Source organism: Tripterygium wilfordii, chromosome 19 (genome assembly GCF_013401445.1).
Source record: "Tripterygium wilfordii isolate XIE 37 chromosome 19, ASM1340144v1, whole genome shotgun sequence".
Taxonomy (NCBI): domain Eukaryota; kingdom Viridiplantae; phylum Streptophyta; class Magnoliopsida; order Celastrales; family Celastraceae; genus Tripterygium; species Tripterygium wilfordii.
Genome location: NC_052250.1, coordinates 12,356,649 through 12,380,665, shown reverse-complemented (window position 1 = coordinate 12,380,665; position 24,017 = coordinate 12,356,649). Strand labels below are relative to the sequence as shown.

The window sequence follows — 24,017 nt, the reverse complement described above, 5'->3', positions numbered from 1 at the left end:
GTAACGAATGGCCAAGAAAAAGAAAAGAATTAGTAACAATTGATGTTAAGATAAAAATGTCTCACATCGGAAAGTTGAGGAAAAATAACGTGTTTTATAAGTTAAGATCCAATACCCCTATCAATCGTAGAGGGCCCTTCTAAGAACAAAATTGTGCACGACTTACCGAAGAAAAAAAATTTGTGCATGCTTTGAGGCCCAAAACAAATAATATTTCTACAAGTTAGTTGTGTTAGATTTTATTACATGGTATCAGAGTGGGACCTAACTATAATGTCATGTTCATTTACCTCCTTGTCTAGGTCACCTTTGGGCCTTTCGGATATGCTTGTGGATAAACCACAAGTTCACTTGTTGGGTCTCGTACAATCGAGCCGACAAATACAAAAGAATGTTAATCTAAGAATGTCACACATAAAAAAGTTGAGGGAAAACAAAGTATTTTACAAGTTTAGATCCAAAACATCTCAAGTGTGGATGATTTTTTTAAAAATAAAATTGTACGGATTTTGAGGCCAAAACTAATACAGTGGGGTTTGTTTCAAGTGTCCCAAAAACTCACTTTTTCCATATATTTAGTGCTACATTTTCACAATGGTAAGTTTTGAACACTCCAAAAACTCAACAAAAATTTAGAGCCGCTTCATATTTGAAGTAGCTGTTAATTGATGAACAATGAGTTTTTTTGGGACCCATTGGTAGAAACATCAACATGTTCTCTCTCCCTTCACGGGACAACCAACACGTTCTCTCTCCCTTCACGCGACAACCACCGCTCGGCTATGGTGGCTTTTCGTCTTCCGACCACCAAATCGGATGCCGTTGAGCCGGACACCACCAGAAGGCTCCTTGCGATGTTGATCATGTTCAGCTCCGTCGACAATTCCTCCTCTCCATTACCGGTAATAACTATTGAGTTAACAATATTAAGGATAACCTTCCTCTTTATGGAGTGTTAGCTCAAAAGTATCCATTATGAACACATTGGAATGAAACACTCCATAAATCTATAGTTGCACAAAAATTGAGGTATTTGAAGTGTGAGTACGATAATTTGTTTGAGTTAGATTTTCTTACAAATTATTATATGCCTCATTATGTGCGAGTAATGTACTAAAATAATAGTGCCCTCGTTCGTTTTTTTGTTGTGTTGGTTAGTTGAAGAAGATTAGGATATGCCGGCAATGCTCTCTTTGTGCACATGCAATAATGATTATTAAAAAAATATAAGTAAAACAATATGGATTAATTAATAAGATATTGGTTGATTAATAATAAAGAGGTGAGTGTGAAGGAAAAAAACCACATACAAAAAGTCATATGCTTTCTCAAAAGTCAAAACGACCCCATTCAACACCATGTTGTGGATGAGTAGGACACTTGAAATGGTACTTTTCTTCATCGCGAAGATGTTGCCTTTTTCTCTCTTTACAGGTAACATTGATTATTGATTAACACACTATTCCTTCCAAATTGGTGCCGAACTCAATGCAAAATGCCCCTAGTCAACAACAACAGTTACTACTTTACGTGTCACACATGGGTCGCTCCACCCTCTTCAATCTTTGCAAAGAAGCAATCAATTCGGCTACATATATATATATAGTGTGATTCTTGTCACGACTATATAGAATCCTCTCGATCTGGCATAATTCTATTGAGTGGCTTATAAATAAAATACACTCCCTTATATTAACAATACATTTTTGGGGTCTAAGTATTATTGACGATAGCCAATAAAGAATAAAGACTTGCTGGCCTGATGTTTGATAAACTGAAAAAGGACCATAGTGGTAGTGTGTTTGGGTTGAAAATTTTCAATATGGTATTGAAGCGAAGCCTCGGTCCAGTTCGACATGACCTCTACTCCAATATTGGGTCTGACACAATTTAACCTAGAAATGCGAGCAGTGTCAAGACTATAATCATACATTAAAAGTGTAGACCCTTTCACATTAACAACGGGTCTGTTGAGCCTAAGCGATGACTTATGAAAAATAAAATTTGCATGTCCAATGTATCTATAGTGAACTGATAAATTTAAAGAGGACAATATTATTAGTGTGTTTGGACCGGAAATTTCAACAAATCTAAAAGGGAAAAAAAAATTGTAAATAATCACACGAAAATAAAAAGCTTCTAGATTTTGCTATCTTTTTCTTCCCCCATAAAAATCTCTCCTTTATTTGCCAATTTTTTTTGACTGTTTAAAGTACAAGGTGATAGAAAGGAAACTAATATTTTAGGTGAAAGTTGCAAAGGAAATCTTTCTTTTCTTCTTCATATTAGAATCTTGCCAATCATTTATTAATAATTTTTTTCTTTCTTTAGGCATCCATCACCTTTCAAATTATATACAAAGTAATTTCTCCCAAATAAAAATAATAATTGACATGCTTAATTCATAAGAAAGTGATCTAATAAGTTTCAAAAATAAATAAATAATTTTGTTGCCGGACTCCATTGGGCCAGGGCCCATTGTTAATAACACCACCTGGTGACCATCATACTGGACTCTAATGGGCCTTGGCCCATAGATATTTAACAACCACCAGCTTGTGATCGGCCCAGTGGGCTTACCAAGTTTACTACATCACAAAGGCCTCGAGATTGCCTCTGACGGTGGTGCGGTTTTGTTTTTAAACCGGTGGGGCGGCTCTGTGTTAGGGTTTTTCTTAAGAGATTTCTTTGTAGGGAAGAGGGTTTACGCGGTCAAGCCATGGATCCCAGTTCCCTTAACTCAGCTGAGATGGAACGATTCCTCAATGTGAGCTTTCGCTGATTGTTTGTCATTCCATTCTCTCTGACTGCATAAATTAAATTATAAGTATGTATATTTTCTTTCATGGTTATCTTCGAATGCAGTGGATAACAACTTCTTTGTTTTTATCAGATATCAAATAGGTTTGTGAACTGATTCTATCATACCATACGCTGCATGGATTTGTTGGATTGTTCTTGATTCCTGCTCTTTGTTGTTTAATTTGTGTAATTTATCCGTTGTCTTTTTAAGATATTAGAATCTAAAGATTAAATACATAGCTACCTAATAGTAAAGATAAAGTACATAATAGGCTATGAGTTCACCTTATACAGACAGCTATAGTCTTAAAGCTAGAAATTTTTGAGCTGGAAAATTGTGTTATAAGTGCCTTTTTTTTGTAATAGTACAATGTGCTGCCTGTAATCTTTTGTTTTGAATTGAATTATTGATGCAAATACTTTTTAGATTTCTTCTTTGTTTCTCCCTTCCCTGTTTTTCTCTAGAACAGGATGTGGACTGGATTTCTTGGCTGACATGACATGCATTCTCCTTCAAGATTAGTCATTGCATCAGAATTCTATTGTTTGTCCACGCTGATAATATATTTTTTGGTGTTACATTATGGCTTAATAGAACTTTATTTACGTTGTCAATGGTGTTGTCCCACTAACAAGGCCTTTTCCTAGGCTCATGTGAGTTGGGATTAGCCCACTTTCTTGAGCCTAAGGAGAAACAAAGTCGTGCTAGCCCGATGTATCCACGAGAACCGGACAACCCAAAGTGGACAATATTGTTGGTGTGTATGGGGGTGTGGATTTACAACAGTCCCTACTGGAACAATGTTGCAGAAGGAAGTTTATGAGAATGCATATATTCAAATGATTATCATGGGATGATATTAATTGCTTTAGCCGTTATCCCATTTGTTGTATGTTTCTTTGCGAGACTTTTCTCAACTTCTTTCTACCTCCAGCTCCTCCCTTATCATAAGGCTTGTGGTTGTCACTTTATTTAGAGTTGTCAGCTCCTCCGAAAATTTTGGATTTAGTCAGTTTAGCCACTGACTTGCCTATCAATTTTACAAATACTGGGGTTGCGTATATTGTCTTTGAGACATATAGATAGCTAATTATGCACTGCTTCAAATAGAAATAAGGTTTTGTTATGTTGCATACAGGGCAACAGTGAGAAGTTGCAGTATCTTAACCTCTAAGTGATGATATATGTATGACTTGGGGGTGCCATTGCGATATTGTCCACATTTTAGGGCTTGCTGTAACCTTTACGTCTTCATGGCCTTTTGATTTCTGAAATGATTTATTTTGCCTTTTCAGCAAGAAAAAGAAAGGGCCATGGTCAATGAGATGGTGGCAAAACTTACGAGCGTCTGCTGGGACAAGTGCATCACTAGTACGCCAGGGAGCAAGTTCAGCTCCAGTGAATCATCATGTTTATCACACTGTGCTCAGCGATACATGGATATGAGTCTCATTATCATGAAAAGATTTCAGTCCATGCAGTGAAGTGGAGCTGCTTTCCCTCTACTGCATCAATCTACCATCAATTAATACTGCATTTTTGCTATTTCATTCCGTTTCAACATTCATTTTAAGACGTCCTTTGTATCTGAATTGATCTGAGATCTTTAAAGTTCTTGAAATTTAACAGTTTATGATGCCGAGTTATTTGATGTTAGAATCTTAGGTCTTTTGGCGACGTTTGCCTTATATCGGATGTATTCCTGTCGATGCTGCATCCGGTAGAAATGTGGTGGATGATGCTATAAAACAACCTACCTTTCTACGTAGAAGTAATCAGAGGTTCTAATGAGCACTGTGAATAGAATCTTGCACAGTAATGGCCTTTTGAGAACATTGGGTATGTTTCTTTCCATGCGTTTTCTATTTCCACTTGAAAACATAAAAGGAAAAACATAGAACATGACAGGAAAATACAAGAAACAAGCCAAAAAGACCCCAGAATGTCTTAAACAACCGCAGCTGAAAACCTATACAAATTCACAAAGGAGGAACAGAACATTAAACCTCGTTTCCAATGAACAGCAGAAGAGATTCAATCATGCGAACGACAAGAGGATAAAAGCGTGAAACTCCAACGAAGTGAATGCGAACGTATCCATTGTCTTTTCATTATCTTGTTTGAGCATCTGCCGAGTATAACTTTTTTCTTCTGTGTACTTTGCAACTTAATGTTTCTCGAAGGAACAAGATTGTGGATCCTCTGTTCTCAAGTTACTACTGTTGCCATCAGCTGCCCACTTCGAATCTCCAATCTCAGAAGCTACTTCCCAGTTCTTCCTTCCCCAACTAGATATTCGATGATAAGAGGCCTCATTCCCTTGTGTGCCATCTTTCGGAGGAAATTTGGGTAGATTCGAAGACTCATCAGTCCATTTGACATCCACGTTCACTGCAATATCATCACTCAGTCGGCTTTCATTGTCACCTACCTCTTTTGCAGCCTCATCCCTAACTGTCTTCCTCATACTCCCTGTTTCTGTATCAACAATGGTTTCCGACCTGTTTGAACTTACAAAACTTCCTCCAACCATTCGCGGTGGAATTTCAGGCTCCTTTGGGACCTTTCCTCTGAAATTGTTCTTAGAAGGAGGAATACTACTACAAAATACCTCGATGAAATTCTTGATGACTCCCTTGTTATGTGGATTGGTTACTCGATCATACCGATATCTAAAATTTTCGTACGTAGACTGCCAAAAGCACATAAAACAGGAGTTTTGTTTACAAGCCAAACTAAATAGATAAAATATTTATAATGTACTCATGGAGGGAAGTCACCACAGTATAACGTGAAAATGATGACCTTTCCCATAAAAACGCAGATAGTTATTAATGGAATGCAAAGCCCAAAAAGAAAGAATATTGACGGGAAGTATTCTTACCTGGTTTGTACTGATGAGATACAAATGTAAAGCAGTAAGGCCGCCAACAAACCAGACGGAGAAAAAGGAGTAAATCAGTAGCGCAATGGAAGCTGGAGTCTTAATCATTGCTTTCCAAAACGATGTTGCCTCACCATCCATGATCCTCGTGATATATACCCAGCAAAACCCATGTATATATAAGCAAAGCAGAGTTGAAGTGAAGACAAACATGAAGTAAAACCGATAATTGCGCTGCACCAAAAAATTGAAAACAATTTGAAGATTGATCATGGAGTGATTTTGGTGATTGTGTCAATCCATATAATACCAATTAAGGAATTACTTGACATCAAATTTGAAAATCCTAAAATGAACCAAAAAGGAGTCTTCCATTCCTATTTTGCCCGATGCTGGAAATTACAGAAATATATTTGATTTGAATTATATCAAGAAACAAAAAATTTAAATTCTCTAGCTCATATAACAGCAAGATCAGTATAACTGAAAAGAGTTACCATTTATAAAAGCCATAACTAACTCATATTTTTACATCTATTGAGATATTTCTACTATGTAGTTCAATACAAGCATTTTGCTGTGTTTCATAATCATTTTCATAAAATCATAAGGGCCAATTTCAATCTTTTATGATGCTAGCAAGTTGAATAATCCATAAATGGTTCAGGTGTACTCGTATTGGCTAATGCTTTAATTCCTGAGCAAAAGTACCAGTTTCTTTATGGAGGGGCTTTATCTTTTTCCTTGTAATTTCCTCCTTTTATGATGAATATGATGAAAGCATAGCTCTTAGTGTTAATAGATCACATCATTTAAATTAAAAGGAAAAAATACGATGCGTAAAATAAAATGAAGATGAACACGATTTTTCGGTTTCCGTCAAACAGGATTTTGCGAATGCATTCTATGTGAATTTAGAGAATAAATACCACAAGTCAGAAAAATGTCCCTCACCAATCCAATGCACTGGCCAACCCAGGGGCAGTGATGGTCAAACTTTTCCACGCAGTTATTGCAAATTGAACAGTGGGAACAGCGAGGAGGCCGATAAAGCATGCAAGTATCACAGTACTTGGTCTTCACAGTTATTCCATTGACAATAACATCCTTCGTACGAGGCAAACGTTGTGGTGGCGTTTGCCCAGGCCAGACTCCAGAACTCTCTTCATAGACTTCTGGTTCAGGAGGGTGTGCATTACGAGGTACTATTCCAGGGTCTCTTCCTGAGGTTACTAGAAGAACTATTAAATCCTGGATGAAGACATACATTAATCAATTCAAGAGCAAACCCGAATAATACATGCATCTTTCAGTTCAAAAATTAAATCCCAGACAAAATGATACATTTAGCGAACAATGTAGTGATGCTAACATGTACCGGAAGGTCTTTCTAATAAGATAAGTAACATGATACTTGTTCCTGACTAGTTATGTAGCCCCTTTAGGCAAAATTATGATCAAGAAATGTCATGGGCAATAAGCTTTAAAGTAAAAAACAATTGAGAAGCCTCCCAATGGTACACCATATAAAAATGGAGACATAAATACCTTCCAATAGTTCTTTCACAGTTCACAAACTTTTTTGCAATCAAGTAAAATTCCCAGACAAAACGATAGATTTAGCGAACAATGTAATGATTCTAACATGGACCGGAAGGTCTTTCTAATAAGATAGGCAGCATGATACTTGTTCCTGACTAGTTATGTAGCCCCTTAGGCAAAATTATGATAAAAAAATGTCACGGGCAATAAGCTTTAAAGTCAAAACCAATTGAGAGGACTCCCAATGTTACTAACATATAAAAATGGAGACAAATAATTTCCAATAGTTCTTTCACACACAAATTTTTTTTGCAAACAAGTAAAATTCCCACATTTAAGCTTCTGTGATTTATGCATGCATGTGCTATCTACTTAGAAATAAAACTATATTTCAAAAAACCATCCCAGGATTTCAATGGTATAGGTGAAAAATGAAAGACAAAATGTTCTCACCATTACAAGAACAATAAGTAACGATCACTAATTATAAGTTTATGGATGAGGCAAGCCCAGACTTCTTAGTTTTCAGGGCTATGGCGGTCACATTCCGAACATTGAGAATTCAAATCAAGGATTGGTATTTCTAGAAAAAAAATGTTACGCATAAGATTTTAGATAGGAAAATTTACGTACAAATAATGTCAAGGCAACAACAATGACCATCACTAATATTCCCAAGTGATGCTGAAAATCATCCATCAGCTTTCTTGCTACAAAGACACAGAAGACAGCAACAGGAGCTACAATAAGAAACACAGTTAGTAGAACTGATCTCACATCTGGTCCAAATATAAGCCTCCCCTGAAGAAAAAATATCTGCAAATGAAACAGCCGACTGTAAGAAGAAAATGTTATCAAAACCATATAGACATTCACACTTAAGACTATGCAGGAAACAGAAACTGCAGGTGATTGGGTCTTTTTGCCAATGATTCTCTTTCTTTAATCTTGCTAAAGGTGGAAAATGAGTAGATGAGCTCATGGGCAGCAAAAGAGAGACATCCATTATCGGCTTTCTTGTGGTAATTCAAAATGCTAAAACCAATGTATCATTGGATCTCCTAATCCTATAAATTTTAGTAATCACTCTATGCAATTAATGACTTATGGAACTCAACAAGGCAGCTATTTTCAAGAGCAGATACACAACCATCATCAACAAAAGCCTTTAACTCGAACAGCAAAGATAGGATAATTAAGAAATTGGAGTACAAGAAGTTGAACAATAGACTTATTAGTTCAATAGATTCCAAGCTACAAGTGAAGCCGAATAGAGCCAGAAATTTATCGAAAAGGTTCCTACCCATCCGCCATCAATTCATAAGCCCAAACATAACAAGGCTCATAGGTGACAGAATTGAAGCAATACATGTTCCCCTCACACTACATATCCAGTACCAGCAAATTTCCTCAGAGCTACAATTTTCCTCCAAAACAAAAATTACCAAGCAACATAATCCCTCTTTTTTTATACATCTAAAATCCATCAAACAAACGCTAAAATCAGATCTTACAAACACCACTATCCCCAAACCCCAATCCTGAACTTCTCTACGTAGAGAACAACACTCACATCAACAGCCATCGATAAACAAATAAAAAAAATATCATAATTAAACTCAAACAATTATCAACAAATAGAAGAGACAGCAATTACTCACATTGCTGCCTTTCCAAATACGGTATGCCCTGATCATCGCCGTCCCAGCAGCGTCTGCAGCTTCAGTCAGCGAGCCTGAAGCACGGGACGGAGGAGGCGGCACCACATACGTCTCCCTCATTCACCCCCTCTACGACGCTGGCTTGAAAGGTCAATCGATCAAAAAATACCCGCGTCTCTGACACTGGTTTTATGCGAAGAAATATTCATCGAGCAAAGCCAAAAGGTTGGCGGAGACAAGTCAACGAGAGGAAAGGCGGCTTTTTGTTGTTTAAAATAAATAATTAAATTAAATTATTGAACTTCCAATCCGACGTGGCTGCTCCATTTGATAATTACTGACAACTAAGCTCAAGTGCCCAGCCACCAGAGATATTAAAAATTATTAATGACTGAAAATGATTTATGTAATAATAATTATTATTGGACATTTAGTCAGATGACAATATGACATATCTTATTCACTTGTTATATTATACTACTGCAATGAAAAATCCTTGGAAATTCTCCTGTAATTTAATTTCAGTGATTATGACTTGGAATCACCTTTGGCTATCTTCATTAGGGTTTCAGTCCAGAACGGATAATATCATATTATTGTTGGGCTTATGGAATAAGTTGAATCTATCCAGAGTCTAACCCAACTTGTCCGAAGGTGTAAAGGTCTTCCTCACATATATACCACATCGGTAAGACAAAAGATCTTCCGATGGATATATATTGTAAAGCCCATCATTAAACAATCAATTAAGCATTTTTATGGTGTTAGTGACTTGAGTTAAGACTCAATTGCCGAGTCCATGAAGAATAAACCTATGAGAGTAATCCAATGTATCCACGAAATCGAAATCCCAAAGCAAACAATATAAAATAAACCGGGAAATTCACGCGAACTTTGGTGGGAATATATTATATATAAATAATATAAAACTTTTAAGTAAATAGTATAAATCAAATCCTTTTAAATGGTTTGCTTGTCAACGAATGTTCAAAATGACCAAAATGCAACGGCAAAATTCTGTCAACTCTAAATTGGCATCAATGAAGTTCTGGAACCGTTGGGACTAAGAACTGGTCAAGACAAACGATCTGAATCTACTCGTAAAACATTTATTGCAGATTAGCCTTCATACCTCGCTTTGATTAATATCGGGTGGGAGAACTTTCCACACCATTACCAGAAACCCGAAGAAAAATGCGAAACATCAAACGGGTCTGACAATCAAACTAATTATGGAATCCACTTCTGGTTAAGGGCCATTCTGTGAAGTCTGCAAAATGGAATAATCACATGATGTTATGGTCCAAACAAGACTAATTATGGCACAAAAGAAGAGAAGTATCCAATGGGCTCGAAACACTAACCAGCGACTTTCTCTTTCTAATACTTCCATTCTCGGCGATTAAGAATATCTTTAGCCGGGGTAAAAAATGATCAATGTGACGATTAGTCAAGAAAAGCCCATTCTGGGTATGGACATTCATAAACCCATCCAGGTCCAGAATATTTCACACAATGTAGCCATAAGGGTTCCTCATCTCTGTCATATCTGCAATTTCAAAGCAACTGCAATAAGAATAAAAAAAATAATAAACAAAGCAAATTGTGAATCTTGCTACATCACATTCAGATGATCATATGGTACCCCTCAATCCTCATCCAATCATTCAATTGATGTGAACACAAAAAAATTGCCAAACCCATGTCATGTTGAATCAATCCCGTGCATCCCGCTCTCTATCTCTCGTATGATTGCAGGATAAATCCACACTTTCTTATCATAATGTCAAATGCAATAGAAGATGTACTGATTATAAAGAAAAAAGAAAATCATTGGAATGACAAATGAGGCAGCCAGTCTACATATGGAGCATACACAAGATAAAAGTTCCTCACCCTTTGGGAGCCAAATTCGGGCAGTTAGTACACACAGGATCAATGCTAAAATCATTGCTGGATTCCTCTTTGCATTGTTCAAGACAATCACCTAGCAAAGAGAGTGTTACGGAAGGAGACAAATCAACGGAAATTTTATCGGCCCCCATTCCCCTTCTAGAATGATAAGCAGCATTTTCTGAGAGATAAAGCATGTCATTGGCTATTGGATGGCCTGTATACTGCAAATGGACACGTATCTACAGGCAGGGAGGGAGAGAGCCGAATTCAGATGAATGCAAAAAATAAGATAAAAAAAATCATGAGCGCATCTTCGTCAAGTAACAAGAATATTGAATACCGGTGAAGATTGAACATTTTTATAAATTCTAGAGATCTTTGAATTTAAGACTAATCTAAAATTCTAAACTAAAATGAAGGTTAATCAACTCAGTTAGGTTGGAAAATCACAAAAGCAAAAGTTGGGTAACAACAAACTAAGATGGAGAGTCAAGAAGTGTGGAAACAAAATACATCCACTAAGGTTCCCCAATAATGAAATTTAAATGGAACTTTCTTAGATCGGTATTTTTGGATACAATCACATTGGATGCCACAAAAAAATGTTCAACTTACTTGATGAGTACGACCAGTAATCGGCTCACACAAGACAGTACTATGAGTTCCATCAGTACTAATTTTTGTGAACTTGGTACAAGCCACCTTTCCCTTAACTGAAGACTTGTGGTCACAGTTGCCCACCTGCGCAAAGAAAAAGTACTCATGGACTCGGTAAAGACACATCATACTTTAAAGTTAAAGTAGTCGAAAGACCATCTGGAAAGGATTATTAGCCAATGCAAGAAAGTTTGGTTGCAGCAAATTCATTGGGGGAAAGAAAATTAGTTATAACCACAAGAGAAACAGACAACCAGATGCGTAGCCTACTTGGAGGCAATATGACCAGTGAGCATCACGCACGGGAATTGCACTTATGCACCACGTGTAGATTTCAGAAAATCTGAAGATGAACATTGCACCTACTTTCTATATTTTTTAAAAGATGCAAGCAGAGTCAGCAGACAGATGAATGAATGCCAATGGAAAGGATGTCTTCACTGACCACCAATGATCTAGAATAGCATGTTAATAATAACATTGTTCTTTATTGATGATATGAAACCTTTCCAAGGAAAGGCCACATTGGACCCACCCCTGCAATGTAAACAGTAGATGCCAGCAACACTTGTAAACCACCAGAATTGCATAAATTAAAACCCAAGATGCATCCAATAGGATTAACACAGAGACTCCTAGTTTAAGGTGGGTCCAAGAGTTCCTTCCCTTATCAATCAAATAATTAAATAGCACATTAAAAATATATGACATAATATTTAAAAAGTAGGGAAAATGCGCCAACACGGACTTTCCGTCGCAAAAGTTCATTCCACTATAGGTGAGGTTGGGGATACCAATGAGGAGAGAGAGAATCCGTCATCCCATACCAGGTACTAGGTAGAAAAGAGACTAAAATAGATTCCTCCATTTCGTTTATAATTAACATAGCAAACTAGAAAAGAGAAAATTAAAAAAAAAACTAGATCAGAACATTTTATTCCAGCCTACCAAGCGTGAACTAAGATTAACTAAATGTTCTTCTCTTTCTTATCCACTCACATTCAGCAGCAATTATAGTTTAAAAGAGCGAAGGGGTCAAATAAATGGCATCACCTCTGCAGTGCTCCTTCCTTCTCGTGCATTATAGTTTATGTTGACATCAACCATCCGCTGCAAAGCGAATGCATCAAACAATGAACACGAATTAAATCTTAAACATTGCTTATCACACTCGAAATATCAAACTGATATGCAAGTACATGAACTATCAGGCATAAACAAAAGCATACCTCACCATCAGAAAATACCCCTATGACTTTTGCAATATATTGCTTCTTCACCTTCCCAGCTTCAATCTATAGCATGAATCCCAAGGCTTTATACATTAATTTTTATTAGAAAAACAGATAAATCACAATATCGTGCATGTGAATCTTACAAAATCTTAGTCATGACAACACATGAATTCTTATTACAACAATACAAAGAGTAGAAACAAGAACGAAAATCTCAGTCATGAAATATTCCCTTTCAAAATATTGCAATGTGTATCCATCTCAATAACTAAGTTCAGGAGCCATAAGCTCATTACATTGTGTCCACAAAATGAGAGAAAGACCCAAAAGTTATCACTCCTCTTCTAGAGCAAACAATCCTTGGGAAGGACCAGAAAACTGAAGTCTTTCATGGTGAAACAAAAATATGGGTAAGGTTGGCATGTGGAGGTTTACTATCCAAACCATGCCCACCTTCCTCCACCAACCCCACCAAAGGGCAGGGGGGGGGGGGGTGTGGGAAGGAGCAAAAACAATATCTCCATATCGGTAGTTATCACATTGAAGGATGAAACATACTAAAAAAACTAAAAAGTAATATCACAGGTATTAGTACTTCAGGAATGCATTTCATCAATATTGCAAGCAAAAAATGTTGGGTACATCATAAAAAGATACGAAAGATATGCTGCATGATAAACTAACTTCATAAGGCTAAGTAACTATAGGTGCACAGATCAGCCAGAAAGGAATAAAGTGAGAACATGCATGTCGAAGATTAAAATATAAAGTGCATGACATTTGACAAAGGAACTTCAATAACAGTGAAAATCTAGGAGCTAATATGAGGCCTATGGCCTACCTGTTGCCTGAAAAGGTCAGCCTTTGAAGCATTTCTTGCCAAGATGAGGAGCCCTGAGACGAGGCGATCGAGTCGATGAACCGCTGAAATTATCATGTCAAGGAAAAGAAGAGACTCCCCAGAATAGAAAAAATTGTGCCCAAAAAAAATGAAGAGGTGCATATTAAGCAGAAGCAGGCACCACACAGTTCGCAATCAAAACGTTAAAAGAACCTCACAGTGTAGTCTACATAAATAATAACAATATATGTTCCAAGGTATTGCACTTGGATACGATATAGAGGTGCCAAACCATGTTCTGCCTGAAGGATTCCAACAACAGTGTTCTTACGATATTGACCACAAGGATGCACCTAAATAGTAATAGAAAATCAGTTTCAAGGCCACGTACAACCGAAAGATATTGAGCTAGATCAGATTGTGAGGATGGAAGGGAGTTCTCTACAAATAAGGCATGCATGCAGAATTTTCAAAAGTTTTCAATCAATAACCACAAAATTCATTAAGTAACACAAAAAAACAAAGATAAAAGCAACCTTATGATTGGTCAAATAAATCTGCTGTTATTATCACAAAACTGATAAGTAATAATAACCTAAGAAGGATGTAAAGCTCATCATTTCTGACATACCGGAACAGATGCTGGCTTACAAACAGTTAAAACATCTGATTCTTTTTGAAGAATAGAAACATCCCAAGCCATCACAGGTGGTTCATGCCTACAACCTTTGAGACATCAATGACAAGATTGATGACTTCAAAATGAAGAAAATTTAAGCAAGAAATGATAAAAGTATAATATGGAAAGAAAAAATGACAAAGTTCAATATTTAAAATAAACACATGCCACCATCTCATGCCTACAACCTTTGAGACATCAATGACAAGATTGATGACTTCAAAATGAAGAAAATTTAAGCAAGAAATGATAAAAGTATAATATGGAAAGAAAAAATGACAAAGTTCAATATTTAAAATAAACACATGCCACCATCTCTCCATACATTTATCTAATTAAGTGCATGCTTAGTAGATATTCGATGAAATTACAGCAGTGAGCAAAACATACCTGTGCAAGAAGTGGCTAATCTTTTGTGATGACTTGACAATGTACGAAACTGGCACCATCTCTCCATCTACTTGTATCCGTCCACATTTGACAGCATTGACCTGCAGGGCTCAAATACAATACTAACAAGCTTAGACTACATTAGTGAAGCATGCAACCATCTGATGTTTGTTTCTCCTTTCAATACTTCAATAGAAACAAATAGTTTCATCTGAAACCTTCCACCATTTCTTTTTCTTTTCTTAAAATTTTATAACAGATTAACAGCAAAAGAAAGTCTGCTAAACGGAAATCACTGATTACAGCCCAAAACTTGGCCCCCAAAAAAAAATCATGTGTAAGCAGGAAGGAAAAACAAATTATAGAAGAACATTACATAATAATCATAAGGCCGGCCTTTAAATTCCTCTGCGAACAAATCAACAATAGTTTTGCCCTCCCATCGATTCTTAACCTGCCCACAGCAATAACAAAACCAAATGCGTTGGCAAATACCTAAAATTAGGGTTTCCATTGAAAAAATAAATAAACAATTTAGGGTTCATTCCCAACTTGACGACTCAAATTGGGCCAAAGAAGAGAGGCATACAAAGAATGACTGTACTAACATGAGAGATGAACTCGAAGTAGTAAGGTCTGACGTAACGCGTCCCTGAACAACCACCCGCAAACAAAGATAACAGTCAAATTAAACTACCTTGAGCTTACTTGAACGAATTTATAATTCCATTTTCGTATTTTTCAAGCGTATTGAATGATTGATTACCGTTGCGAAATATATAATCGTGTTTCTCAGGTGGATTAGCCGGCGTTTGCCATACGATCTCCATGCTTTTGATATTTGCTTCTCCCTCCCTCTTCCTCTCCATCCTACTAAGTAAGTGGCAAAACTATATCTCGCCAAAATAATTGAATTTGTCTAACTCAAATTAAACACAACTTTAAACATAAATTATATATCTAAAATCTAAGTCCAAACCAAAAATTTTATCTATGGATTCAAAGTTTCAAACACATAAATCTTATCAATTTAATTATTTGGACCCTAATCTGGATTAGATTATTGTCCGAATTTAAACAAATATGAGTTTGATCAATTAAGTACTCCAAAGTCCAAAATCTAATTCGAATTAAGGTTCGTACATATAAATATTTTCCTAAACCGATTTGTTTTGCCACCCCAACTACTAAGTACTAACGTACTTTTGAATTAGATTTTTTTTTATTTTATCTAAATAATTTATCAATTTGAAAAAGTCGCCGTATACAGGAATTACCGTTAATAGGAGAAAATGAAAATAATATGGAATGAAAAATAGTGAGAGCTAGTTGCACCCCTCATTTTCGCATCTACACCCCTAAAAACTCAAAAAATCATAGTCTGAATAACTCTCCAAGGCGCCAATCTCTTATCATTCATTTCTTTCCCATGCCACCCAACGAAGTCTCCGTCCCTTCTAGCTCATCATTTTCCTTGGCTCTGCCGCCCTCGCCATCGACCTTGTTCTCTCTGTGAGAATTCCACTCTTGGTCAACCCATTCTTCCTTTCATCCACATGTTTTTTGAGATTTTCAGGCATGAGGATTTCAGTTCTTCTTCGAGATTATCCGCGATGTTGCTATAGGGAAATGGAGGGTCTCAGATTTTGAGTTTAAAAATGGTAGGGTGAAACCATGGGAGAGTGAGAGAATTCATGAAATTTAAGCAAGTGATTGGAGTTAACTTTCTTCCTTCTCTCTTGCTTATACTAAGAGTAATTTCTTGAATTCCTCATTAATCGTAGGATTCTCTTCAAAGTATTGTGACTTCTAGTCTTGTGATCTCAAGTTTTAAGGTTATGTTCTTACATAGGCAGACCTCCGCCAAGGGGTATCTTGGGTTTTTTTTTTGAAAAAATATGAAAATGAGGTGAACTTAGAAACAGATGAATTGTTGATGGAGTTTTATAGAATATGGGTGTAGATGGGAAAATGAGGGGTGCAATTAGCCGTCTAGCCCCCACTAAGAAAAACTTTGACTTTGACTTCTTACGCGTTTAAACGGCGTCGTCGGTGGATTCGGCTCTTGTTTGTTGTGACTTGGCTCTCTACAGCTCTCGCAACAAACACCGATCATCAAAACACCATAGAAGAAGTGCAATAGACGCCATAGGCGACCCGCCGATCAAAGCTGATATACGGTCAGTTTCAATCTGTAAAGTGTTTCAATTCCGAAATATTCAAGTAATTGATTAGCTATTCAGCTTCGCAATTCAGATCTTCGCATCAACTCTCTTTTTGATTGTTTGTATTAATTCAGGATCAAGATCTGATGAGCTCGTAGGTAATCTTTTGTTAGAAGATTTGAAAGGAAGAAATTAATTGTGAGATTGAAGGAGAAGTCAAGTCAAATGCCGGAGGAGGATCTGGTTGATATAAAGTTCAGGTTGTACGACGGGTCCGATATTGGGCCTTTCCGGTACTCGTCGGCATCAACCGTAGATATGTTAAAGCAGAGAATTGTATCCGATTGGCCCAAAGGTTAATAAACTTTCTCACTTCTTCCTTACAGCTTTTTTCTACCTCTTCTTTCTGATAAAGCGTTAGTTTAGCTGGACTGTGTTGGCTTTTCGGTGTTGTTATATGCTTCTATCATTCAATCGATTGTAACAACTAACAAGCTTGGGAGCTTACCGCAAACTGTTGCACAATATCTGAGTCTATGATTCTGTTGCTCTTATAACATGAACTGTCCAAGTTTTTGGAATTAGACTGTAATTAAAGACTGAAATTTTGGTTTGGAAATTTAAACTTCTGGACTGTACTGAGTACTATGGTTAAAAGTTATCAAAGCACCAATATGTGATGGTTTACAAATGCTAGCGATATGATATGTCATATCCAAAGTCACTTTTGATTGAACAAATACTGTTGGTGCTTATCCCTACTGGGAAATTGTAATAGACCTAGATATTGATTCCCAATCAATTTCAATAGAAACTATATATGAATGCACGGTAAGCACTCCAAAAGGAAAAGTAGTTCAGTTTTGAGACTTGGTGAAAATTGTTCTCTTCAGGTTCATAGGCATTTTGTGCACTGAGTATGTGACATACAGACTAATGCTTTCGGGATGAAACTAGCATGCATATATTCCAGTCCAATAGTCATAATCATCATCAAAGCTTTATCCCGAATTGTGATGGTATCTCAAAGTCCTAATTAGTTGTACAAATAACTAAATGGAACCATACACAAAGAAGTCAATGAACTATGTGGATGGTTAATTGGTTATACACTTGCCACAAAAAAACTGCTCTGGCCGTACAAAGTATTTTTTGGACATAAGTTTGAAGGGAAGACAATTTGGCCGCAAACCAAGTAGTTTGTTGTCTTGGCTGTCATTGCTTTTATTATCATCATTTCTGTATAATTAAGTGAAACATGTCCTATTTGCTCCTACTACTGTTCAACATTCTTTTTTTTTTAATGCAATAATTTTGCAATCTATCACCGGGTTTTGATGGAGTTGAAAATGGGAATCTTAGGTTGTTAGAAAGGTAAAATAGTGGCGTTTTTTTACAGTCATAATTCTTTTACCTTTCTAGCCTTTTATGAGACATCCACAGAACGAATACCTCGTGTAAGGAAACTCGGTCACACTCTTAAGGCATGACTGAGCAGCACTGGCCTGTATTTATTGTTTCTGGAATGTGGATGGTTGAATAAATTAGCACCTTGAGTGTTACTTATGAACCATTTGCACTTTGGTTGATACATGTGGATTGAATTGACTACTAGGATCTTTTTCTTCTTCTTCTTGCCTTGGCATGTGCAAATATTGCAACTTTCCTGAATGCTATTTCGATTCTTTCGCAGGAAAAACAATTACACCAAAGACAGTGAATGAAGTCAAACTGATAAGCACTGGTAAAATTTTGGATAACAACAAGACAGTTAATCAGTGCAAAACACCATTTGGTGATGTAGCTGGGGGAGTAATCATTATGCATGTTGTTGTACAGCCATCCCCAGCAAAAACTAAAACAGGTACGTTATGTTATTCTCACTATAAGCACTCTTTCCTATGTAGGAACACAAACTACTTATTATTTCCCTACAATAATATGGTTTTTTTCCCCATGTTGTAGTAGAGGTAAACAACTCATGTGAACAATGCTCCCACTGTGGAGGCAGGATAATGGAAATCGCTTAAAAATTTGACTGGGAATTACATAATGAATAACTTTTACTGTCGGGTAATTACTTTTAATTGCGAGGGTGCCTACTGGTCCAATAATTTGTAGTTTAGGAACCCCCTTTTGGATGTAGGTTGAGGCATCAATTTATCAGATTGGTTCCGCTTTGCGTGGTTTTTTTTTAGTATTTGATGATTTTGAAATCCCTGTTGGAACTCAAATGTGTTAAATTTTGTTTTGTGAGCAATGTCGAAGAAATTAAGACAAGTTCTATTTTGAAAAAAGATTCCTAAACTTATGATGGAGAATAACTTCGTGAGGGATTTGAATATATCTCATTGATTTTTTCTCTCTTGATACTTGCCATGTGTCTTTCTCATCCCATATGTCTTTTTTCTTGCACATTTAGTGGATCTAGAAAGATTTCTAACTTGAAGCAGTTTATTATGTCAGTCAAGTTTAGAGTTACAAATTTTGAGTGGCTCCAGTGCACACTAACTGTTCTAAGTGAGCTCAGTTAGAGTTTGACATGTACTTGTACCACTTAAGAGTGTACTAGTTTATGTTTTTTTCTTTTGTGTTCAATATGTTTGTTCTTTTTTATTTTAATTCAACATGACCATTACTTTCTTTTTATATGATGCTTGCATTATTGGATTTTCTTGGAGCTGAATAGTGAACACTGTAATCCTTTTTGCTAGACAGTTGCAGTTATTCATCTATGCACAATTTCATTTATGCAGTTGTGTGTGAATCGAATTTCGCGGCTTGTAGATGTCCTCAAATTTCATTAGTTGATAGCATTATACAACTGACACGATTTATCTTGAATCATTCTTCATTTTTTATCCTTGAAAACTTCTTACTGACACATTGATGGTGGTTTTCGTGAACAGAAAAGAAGGTCGATGATTCCCCCAGGAAAATTGTTTGTTCGTGTTCCATATTGTGAAGGCACAAGATACTCGGATTTCATCGTGCAGTGATCATGTTTTTTTTTTTTCCCTGTCTTTTCTATTTTCCTTTTTGTTTTCTTTTGTTCCCCTGCTTATTACATATAGCTTGAATGATTTATAGCAGAATGGAAAGCTGTATAGCCCCAATGATGTAAAAACAAATGCCACGATCAAATTTACATGAAGAATTGACTGTGTCGTTAATTTCATGACAAATCCCTTCCCCTAGGGTTGGGGTATACTCTAGCTATTTAGGTTTCAGTTCAGTTCCAGTTCTATTCTTGTCTGCAATCGGCCCTGATACACAGGGAACAATATTTAGGGCAGAGTAGCCTGAAAAAACAAACATTATGCCAACTATTTAACTTTTCATTGGATTTGATGCAAAATTTCAATGCAGCTCATTGAGGTGGTTATGTTGAAAATCGAAGACTGGAGGCAAGAATTGTAGTATGGATATAGAAGTTTTGATTGAGATGGTGTAATTGACTCTGTAGGGGGTGGCGAAAATTTGATTCTGGGTTGATTCCAGGTTAAACAACATCACGTGTTTGTGAAATATTTACATGTTCGGACCTTAACTCGGATTGAATTTCAGACGTACCTAATTGATCAATCCAGATTGGTTTAAATCTGGAATAAGTAAATTAGACAATAAATTAATTCAGGTTAGGGTCTGGACAAGTAAACTAGAATGTTTAGACCCAGATCCAATTTTAAACCGAACAATTTTTTTTTGTTTGACCCAGATTTTGGACATATAACTCATGTCCAAACTTAGTTTAATTCGAGTAAGACAAATTCGAATCCAAATAGAATTTTGCCAGATGGAGTAATTGACTGTGTAAGTGTAACACTTCACAAATATGAGAGGTTACAAATTCAACTTCCGCGCCCAACAGTTTCCAAGTTACGGATTGTTGGGCGGGGAATTCTCAGAAAATCAAGTATGGAGACATAATTTACATATTAATCAGACAAAAAGGACTTAATTTACCTATCAAGTCTTCAATCTCCTTATGGTTCGTATCCTTGAAGAATTATTCAAGACGGTGTTAAGAGTATGATAACCACCCAAACTATAGAGAAGCTCAAAGAGCAAATAATACACTCATAAATTACACTGGGTCTTAAAAAAGAAAAAGAATTCTGGGTATTACATGGCTACAAGACATTACATCTACAAAACGTGCAATCCTGAAATAAAGAGAAGCAAAAACTGTCAACCGATAAGGAAAAAGGGAGGCGGGCTAAATTCGCTGGAAGACTTTCTCCGCTGCTGATATTGTCTGTTGGATGTCTTCAGAAGTATGTGCCAAACTAGTAAACCCAGCCTCGAACTGTGAAGGTGCAAAGTATACACCTTCCTCCAGCATTCCCCTATAGAATCTTGCAAATTTTGCAGCATCGCTCTTCTTTGCATCCTCAAAGTTGTAAACAGGCCCGTCAGTGAAGAAAAACCCAAACATCCCACGTATATACCCACCGCACATGGCATGCCCAGCCTTCTTGCCAGCATCCAAGATTCCTTGGATGAGTTCGTTGGTGATTTTATCCAAGTACTCATAGCTTCCAGGCTCCTTCAACCTCTTGAGAGTATGTATTCCTGCTGTCATTGCTAATGGGTTCCCACTCAACGTACCAGCCTGGTACATCGGTCCTGCAGGCGCCACCATCTCCATGATCTCCCTCCTTCCTCCATATGCACCAACAGGTAATCCACCACCAATAATCTTGCCAAGTGTTGTCAAATCAGGAGTTATGCCGAAATACTCCTGAGCTCCACCATAGGATATGCGGAATCCGGTCATAACCTCATCAAAAATGAGGAGGGCGCCATTTTCTTTGGTAATCTTTCGTATGCCATTAAGGAATTCAGCTTTAGGAGCAATGAAGCCAGAGTTCCCAACAACAGGTTCTAGAATAATTGCCGCAATGTCACCCTTTTCAGTCTCAAAAATCTTTTCCACAGCAGAGATGTCATTGTAAGGGGCTGTAAGAGTCTCATAAGTGGCTCCTTTTGGGACACCAGGAGAGTCGGGAAGCCCAAGTGTGGCAACACCGCTACCCGCCTTAACAAGGAATGGATCGGCATGACCATGGTAACAACCTTCAAATTTAATGATTCTCTCTCTCCCGGTAAAGGCACGAGCCAGGCGAAGCACACCCATGCATGCTTCCGTTCCTGAGTTAACAAACCGTACCATTTCTATGCTTGGAACAGCAGAGATCACCATCTCAGCAAGAGTATTCTCTAAAAGACACGGGGCACCAAAACTTGTCCCTTTCTTCATTGTTTCAGCAAGGGCTGCAAGTACCTGTAGTTAAAGTTAGGCCAGATTAGATGTACAAATTTCACTCAGCCCCCACCCAACCCCTCCTTCCAAGTGCTATGTACAGTTGTTGAACAAATTACATGACAGGGAAGTAGAATAGAACCTCATCATCTGCATGGCCAATTATTGCTGGTCCCCAAGAACCAACATAGTCGATGTATTCATTTCCATCTATATCCCACATGTGAGAGCCCTTGACAGAATCCATGACAATAGGTTGTCCACCAACAGATTTAAAAGCACGGACAGGTGAATTCACACCTCCAGGCATCAGCTCCTACAGAAAGCATCACATAGAAAGAAAATGACTCACAGTTACAACATGTGAAAAGCACTAGTGGCAGAAACACTGAATGCCTATAACTTTGCAAATGCAACAGAAAAAAATGTTGAGTGTAAGATAGGTAGACAAATATGGAATAGGAAGCTTCTCTTGGTTATATAATGGGGATTTATTATACTTCAAATTCCATTCTTCATCATACTTTCCACTACATAACTTTGTAGGAAGACCTAACAAGTTTCCAGAATCAATCCCACGCTAGTCTACCTTCCCATAGTACTTTCACAGTGCATAATAAGAAAATGCACAGGTTCAAAAAATATTAAAGTATCAAGTCATCATGATGATTACAGGCCTTAATCCTAAATATTAGTTTGCAATAAAATGGGTTCAACAAATTACTCATAGTATAACATCATTTGAAGACGCTACTAACAGCAGACAATATGTGTTTCTAAAAAGCGAGGCCATTTGGCCATAAAATTCCCACACACTTACTTGAATCTAAACTCACGAGTAAAACTTATAGAATCCACATATGAGCCAGCATATTCTGTCCCCCTACAATTAACTCCATCAAGGAACTCAACAGAGTGACTATCTCTTGGCACTTTGCTCAAGTCAGCTGAACAGGTTAGCAGTATACCTAATTAAGCTAGCTATGGACTACTCTGAATTAGTCAAGAACACAGGCCATTTTGCCAATAGGGGTGGAAGCCCACCTATTAACATACATTTAACCGATCTCAACCCCTATATCTCCAATTGAGACATCACTGGCTTGATCAATCTAAAACAATAAGTATCAACTCCTCTTCCTTAGGCAAAAGAAGACAAATTAAAAAGCAATTAGTTCATTTAGAAAGCCTAGGACATACTACATGTTTGCCTTTCATTGCCCTGAAGCACCTTTCTTTCTTGAAAAGTAAGAGTCAACGTGTGTTACTCAATAGATTGACGCCTTTCTATCACAAACTAGAACTTCAGGTTCAACTCTAATGCACGATGGCTTCATATACCACCAAATCAGAAATGAAATGAAACATAAAAGATCTCTAATCCCTCGGAAACAAATTCCACAAAACCTAAATACTAAATACCAAATCCCAACAAAGTCCAAAACCATTTCTCCCAGCAAAACCACACTCAAATCAACATAAAACTGCATTGAAATCTGCAAGTCAGTACCTACATCGCAAATTTCGCTATAATTCAGACAAACGGAACTCCATTGGCCGCAAATTCAAAATGATCCAAGCCGACAACTGAGAAAAAATTGAACAGAGAGGTAGTACCTTAGCAGCATTGAAGGCTTCTTCAGACTTCTTAAGAGTGAATTTCTTCTTCTCTTCAACAGTAACTGCCATCTTCACGCGAGATGATCGTGCAGAGGAGACTCTGTTGGAGGACTTTGCAGAACATAAAAGCCCTAACCCAACGCCAACCCCTCCAACTGTGGCCGCCATTTTCCTTGTCTCTGTATCTCGCCCTCTCCCTCTGGCTCGTCTTCTTTGAGTCGAGGAGCAGATAAGAAATGGTAAAAAGGAACACTCAAAACAATCTTAGACTGGGGGTTTGTATAGGGCTGCCTATCGGACGGGTCGGTTTTGTTTTCAAAGTCAAGATCTTGGCTTGGCACCGCATAATTTTGAACTGTTCTTCGATGCTTAAGCCCA

The 24,017-nt window shown here is 37.2% G+C and overlaps 4 protein-coding genes and 1 pseudogene across 4 annotated transcripts; 2 read left to right on the top strand and 3 right to left on the bottom strand.

Annotated features, from left to right (window-relative positions):
- Window positions 1-2,613: 2,613 nt before the first annotated feature.
- On the top strand, window positions 2,614-4,446 carry LOC119985380 (mitochondrial import inner membrane translocase subunit TIM8-like). Its single transcript, XM_038829665.1, has 2 exons — window positions 2,614-2,767; window positions 4,099-4,446. Exons 1-2 carry the CDS (start codon window positions 2,720-2,722, stop codon window positions 4,285-4,287), a joined length of 237 nt encoding a protein of 78 aa, XP_038685593.1. The 5' UTR covers window positions 2,614-2,719; the 3' UTR covers window positions 4,288-4,446.
- A 145-nt stretch (window positions 4,447-4,591) lies between these two features.
- On the bottom strand, window positions 4,592-9,120 carry LOC119985377 (probable protein S-acyltransferase 7). The gene is made up of 5 exons (XM_038829664.1): window positions 8,891-9,120; window positions 7,863-8,045; window positions 6,642-6,938; window positions 5,688-5,921; window positions 4,592-5,495 (listed from the first exon to the last, which is right to left on the bottom strand). The coding sequence occupies exons 1-5, from the start codon at window positions 9,008-9,010 to the stop codon at window positions 4,971-4,973; spliced, it is 1,359 nt and encodes a 452-aa protein (XP_038685592.1). The 5' UTR covers window positions 9,011-9,120; the 3' UTR covers window positions 4,592-4,970.
- Window positions 9,121-9,772: 652 nt separating this feature from the next.
- LOC119985378 lies at window positions 9,773-15,489 on the bottom strand (annotated as a pseudogene).
- Window positions 15,490-16,611: 1,122 nt separating this feature from the next.
- Window positions 16,612-19,931, top strand: LOC119985138 (membrane-anchored ubiquitin-fold protein 3-like). Its single transcript, XM_038829325.1, has 4 exons — window positions 16,612-16,768; window positions 16,888-17,108; window positions 18,447-18,617; window positions 19,663-19,931. The coding sequence occupies exons 2-4, from the start codon at window positions 16,979-16,981 to the stop codon at window positions 19,716-19,718; spliced, it is 357 nt and encodes a 118-aa protein (XP_038685253.1). The 5' UTR covers window positions 16,612-16,768; window positions 16,888-16,978; the 3' UTR covers window positions 19,719-19,931.
- An 834-nt stretch (window positions 19,932-20,765) lies between these two features.
- Window positions 20,766-23,895, bottom strand: LOC119985285 (glutamate-1-semialdehyde 2,1-aminomutase 2, chloroplastic). Its single transcript, XM_038829540.1, has 3 exons — window positions 23,637-23,895; window positions 22,162-22,335; window positions 20,766-22,040 (listed from the first exon to the last, which is right to left on the bottom strand). Exons 1-3 carry the CDS (start codon window positions 23,805-23,807, stop codon window positions 20,973-20,975), a joined length of 1,413 nt encoding a protein of 470 aa, XP_038685468.1. The 5' UTR covers window positions 23,808-23,895; the 3' UTR covers window positions 20,766-20,972.
- Between the last annotated feature and the right edge of the window lie 122 nt (window positions 23,896-24,017).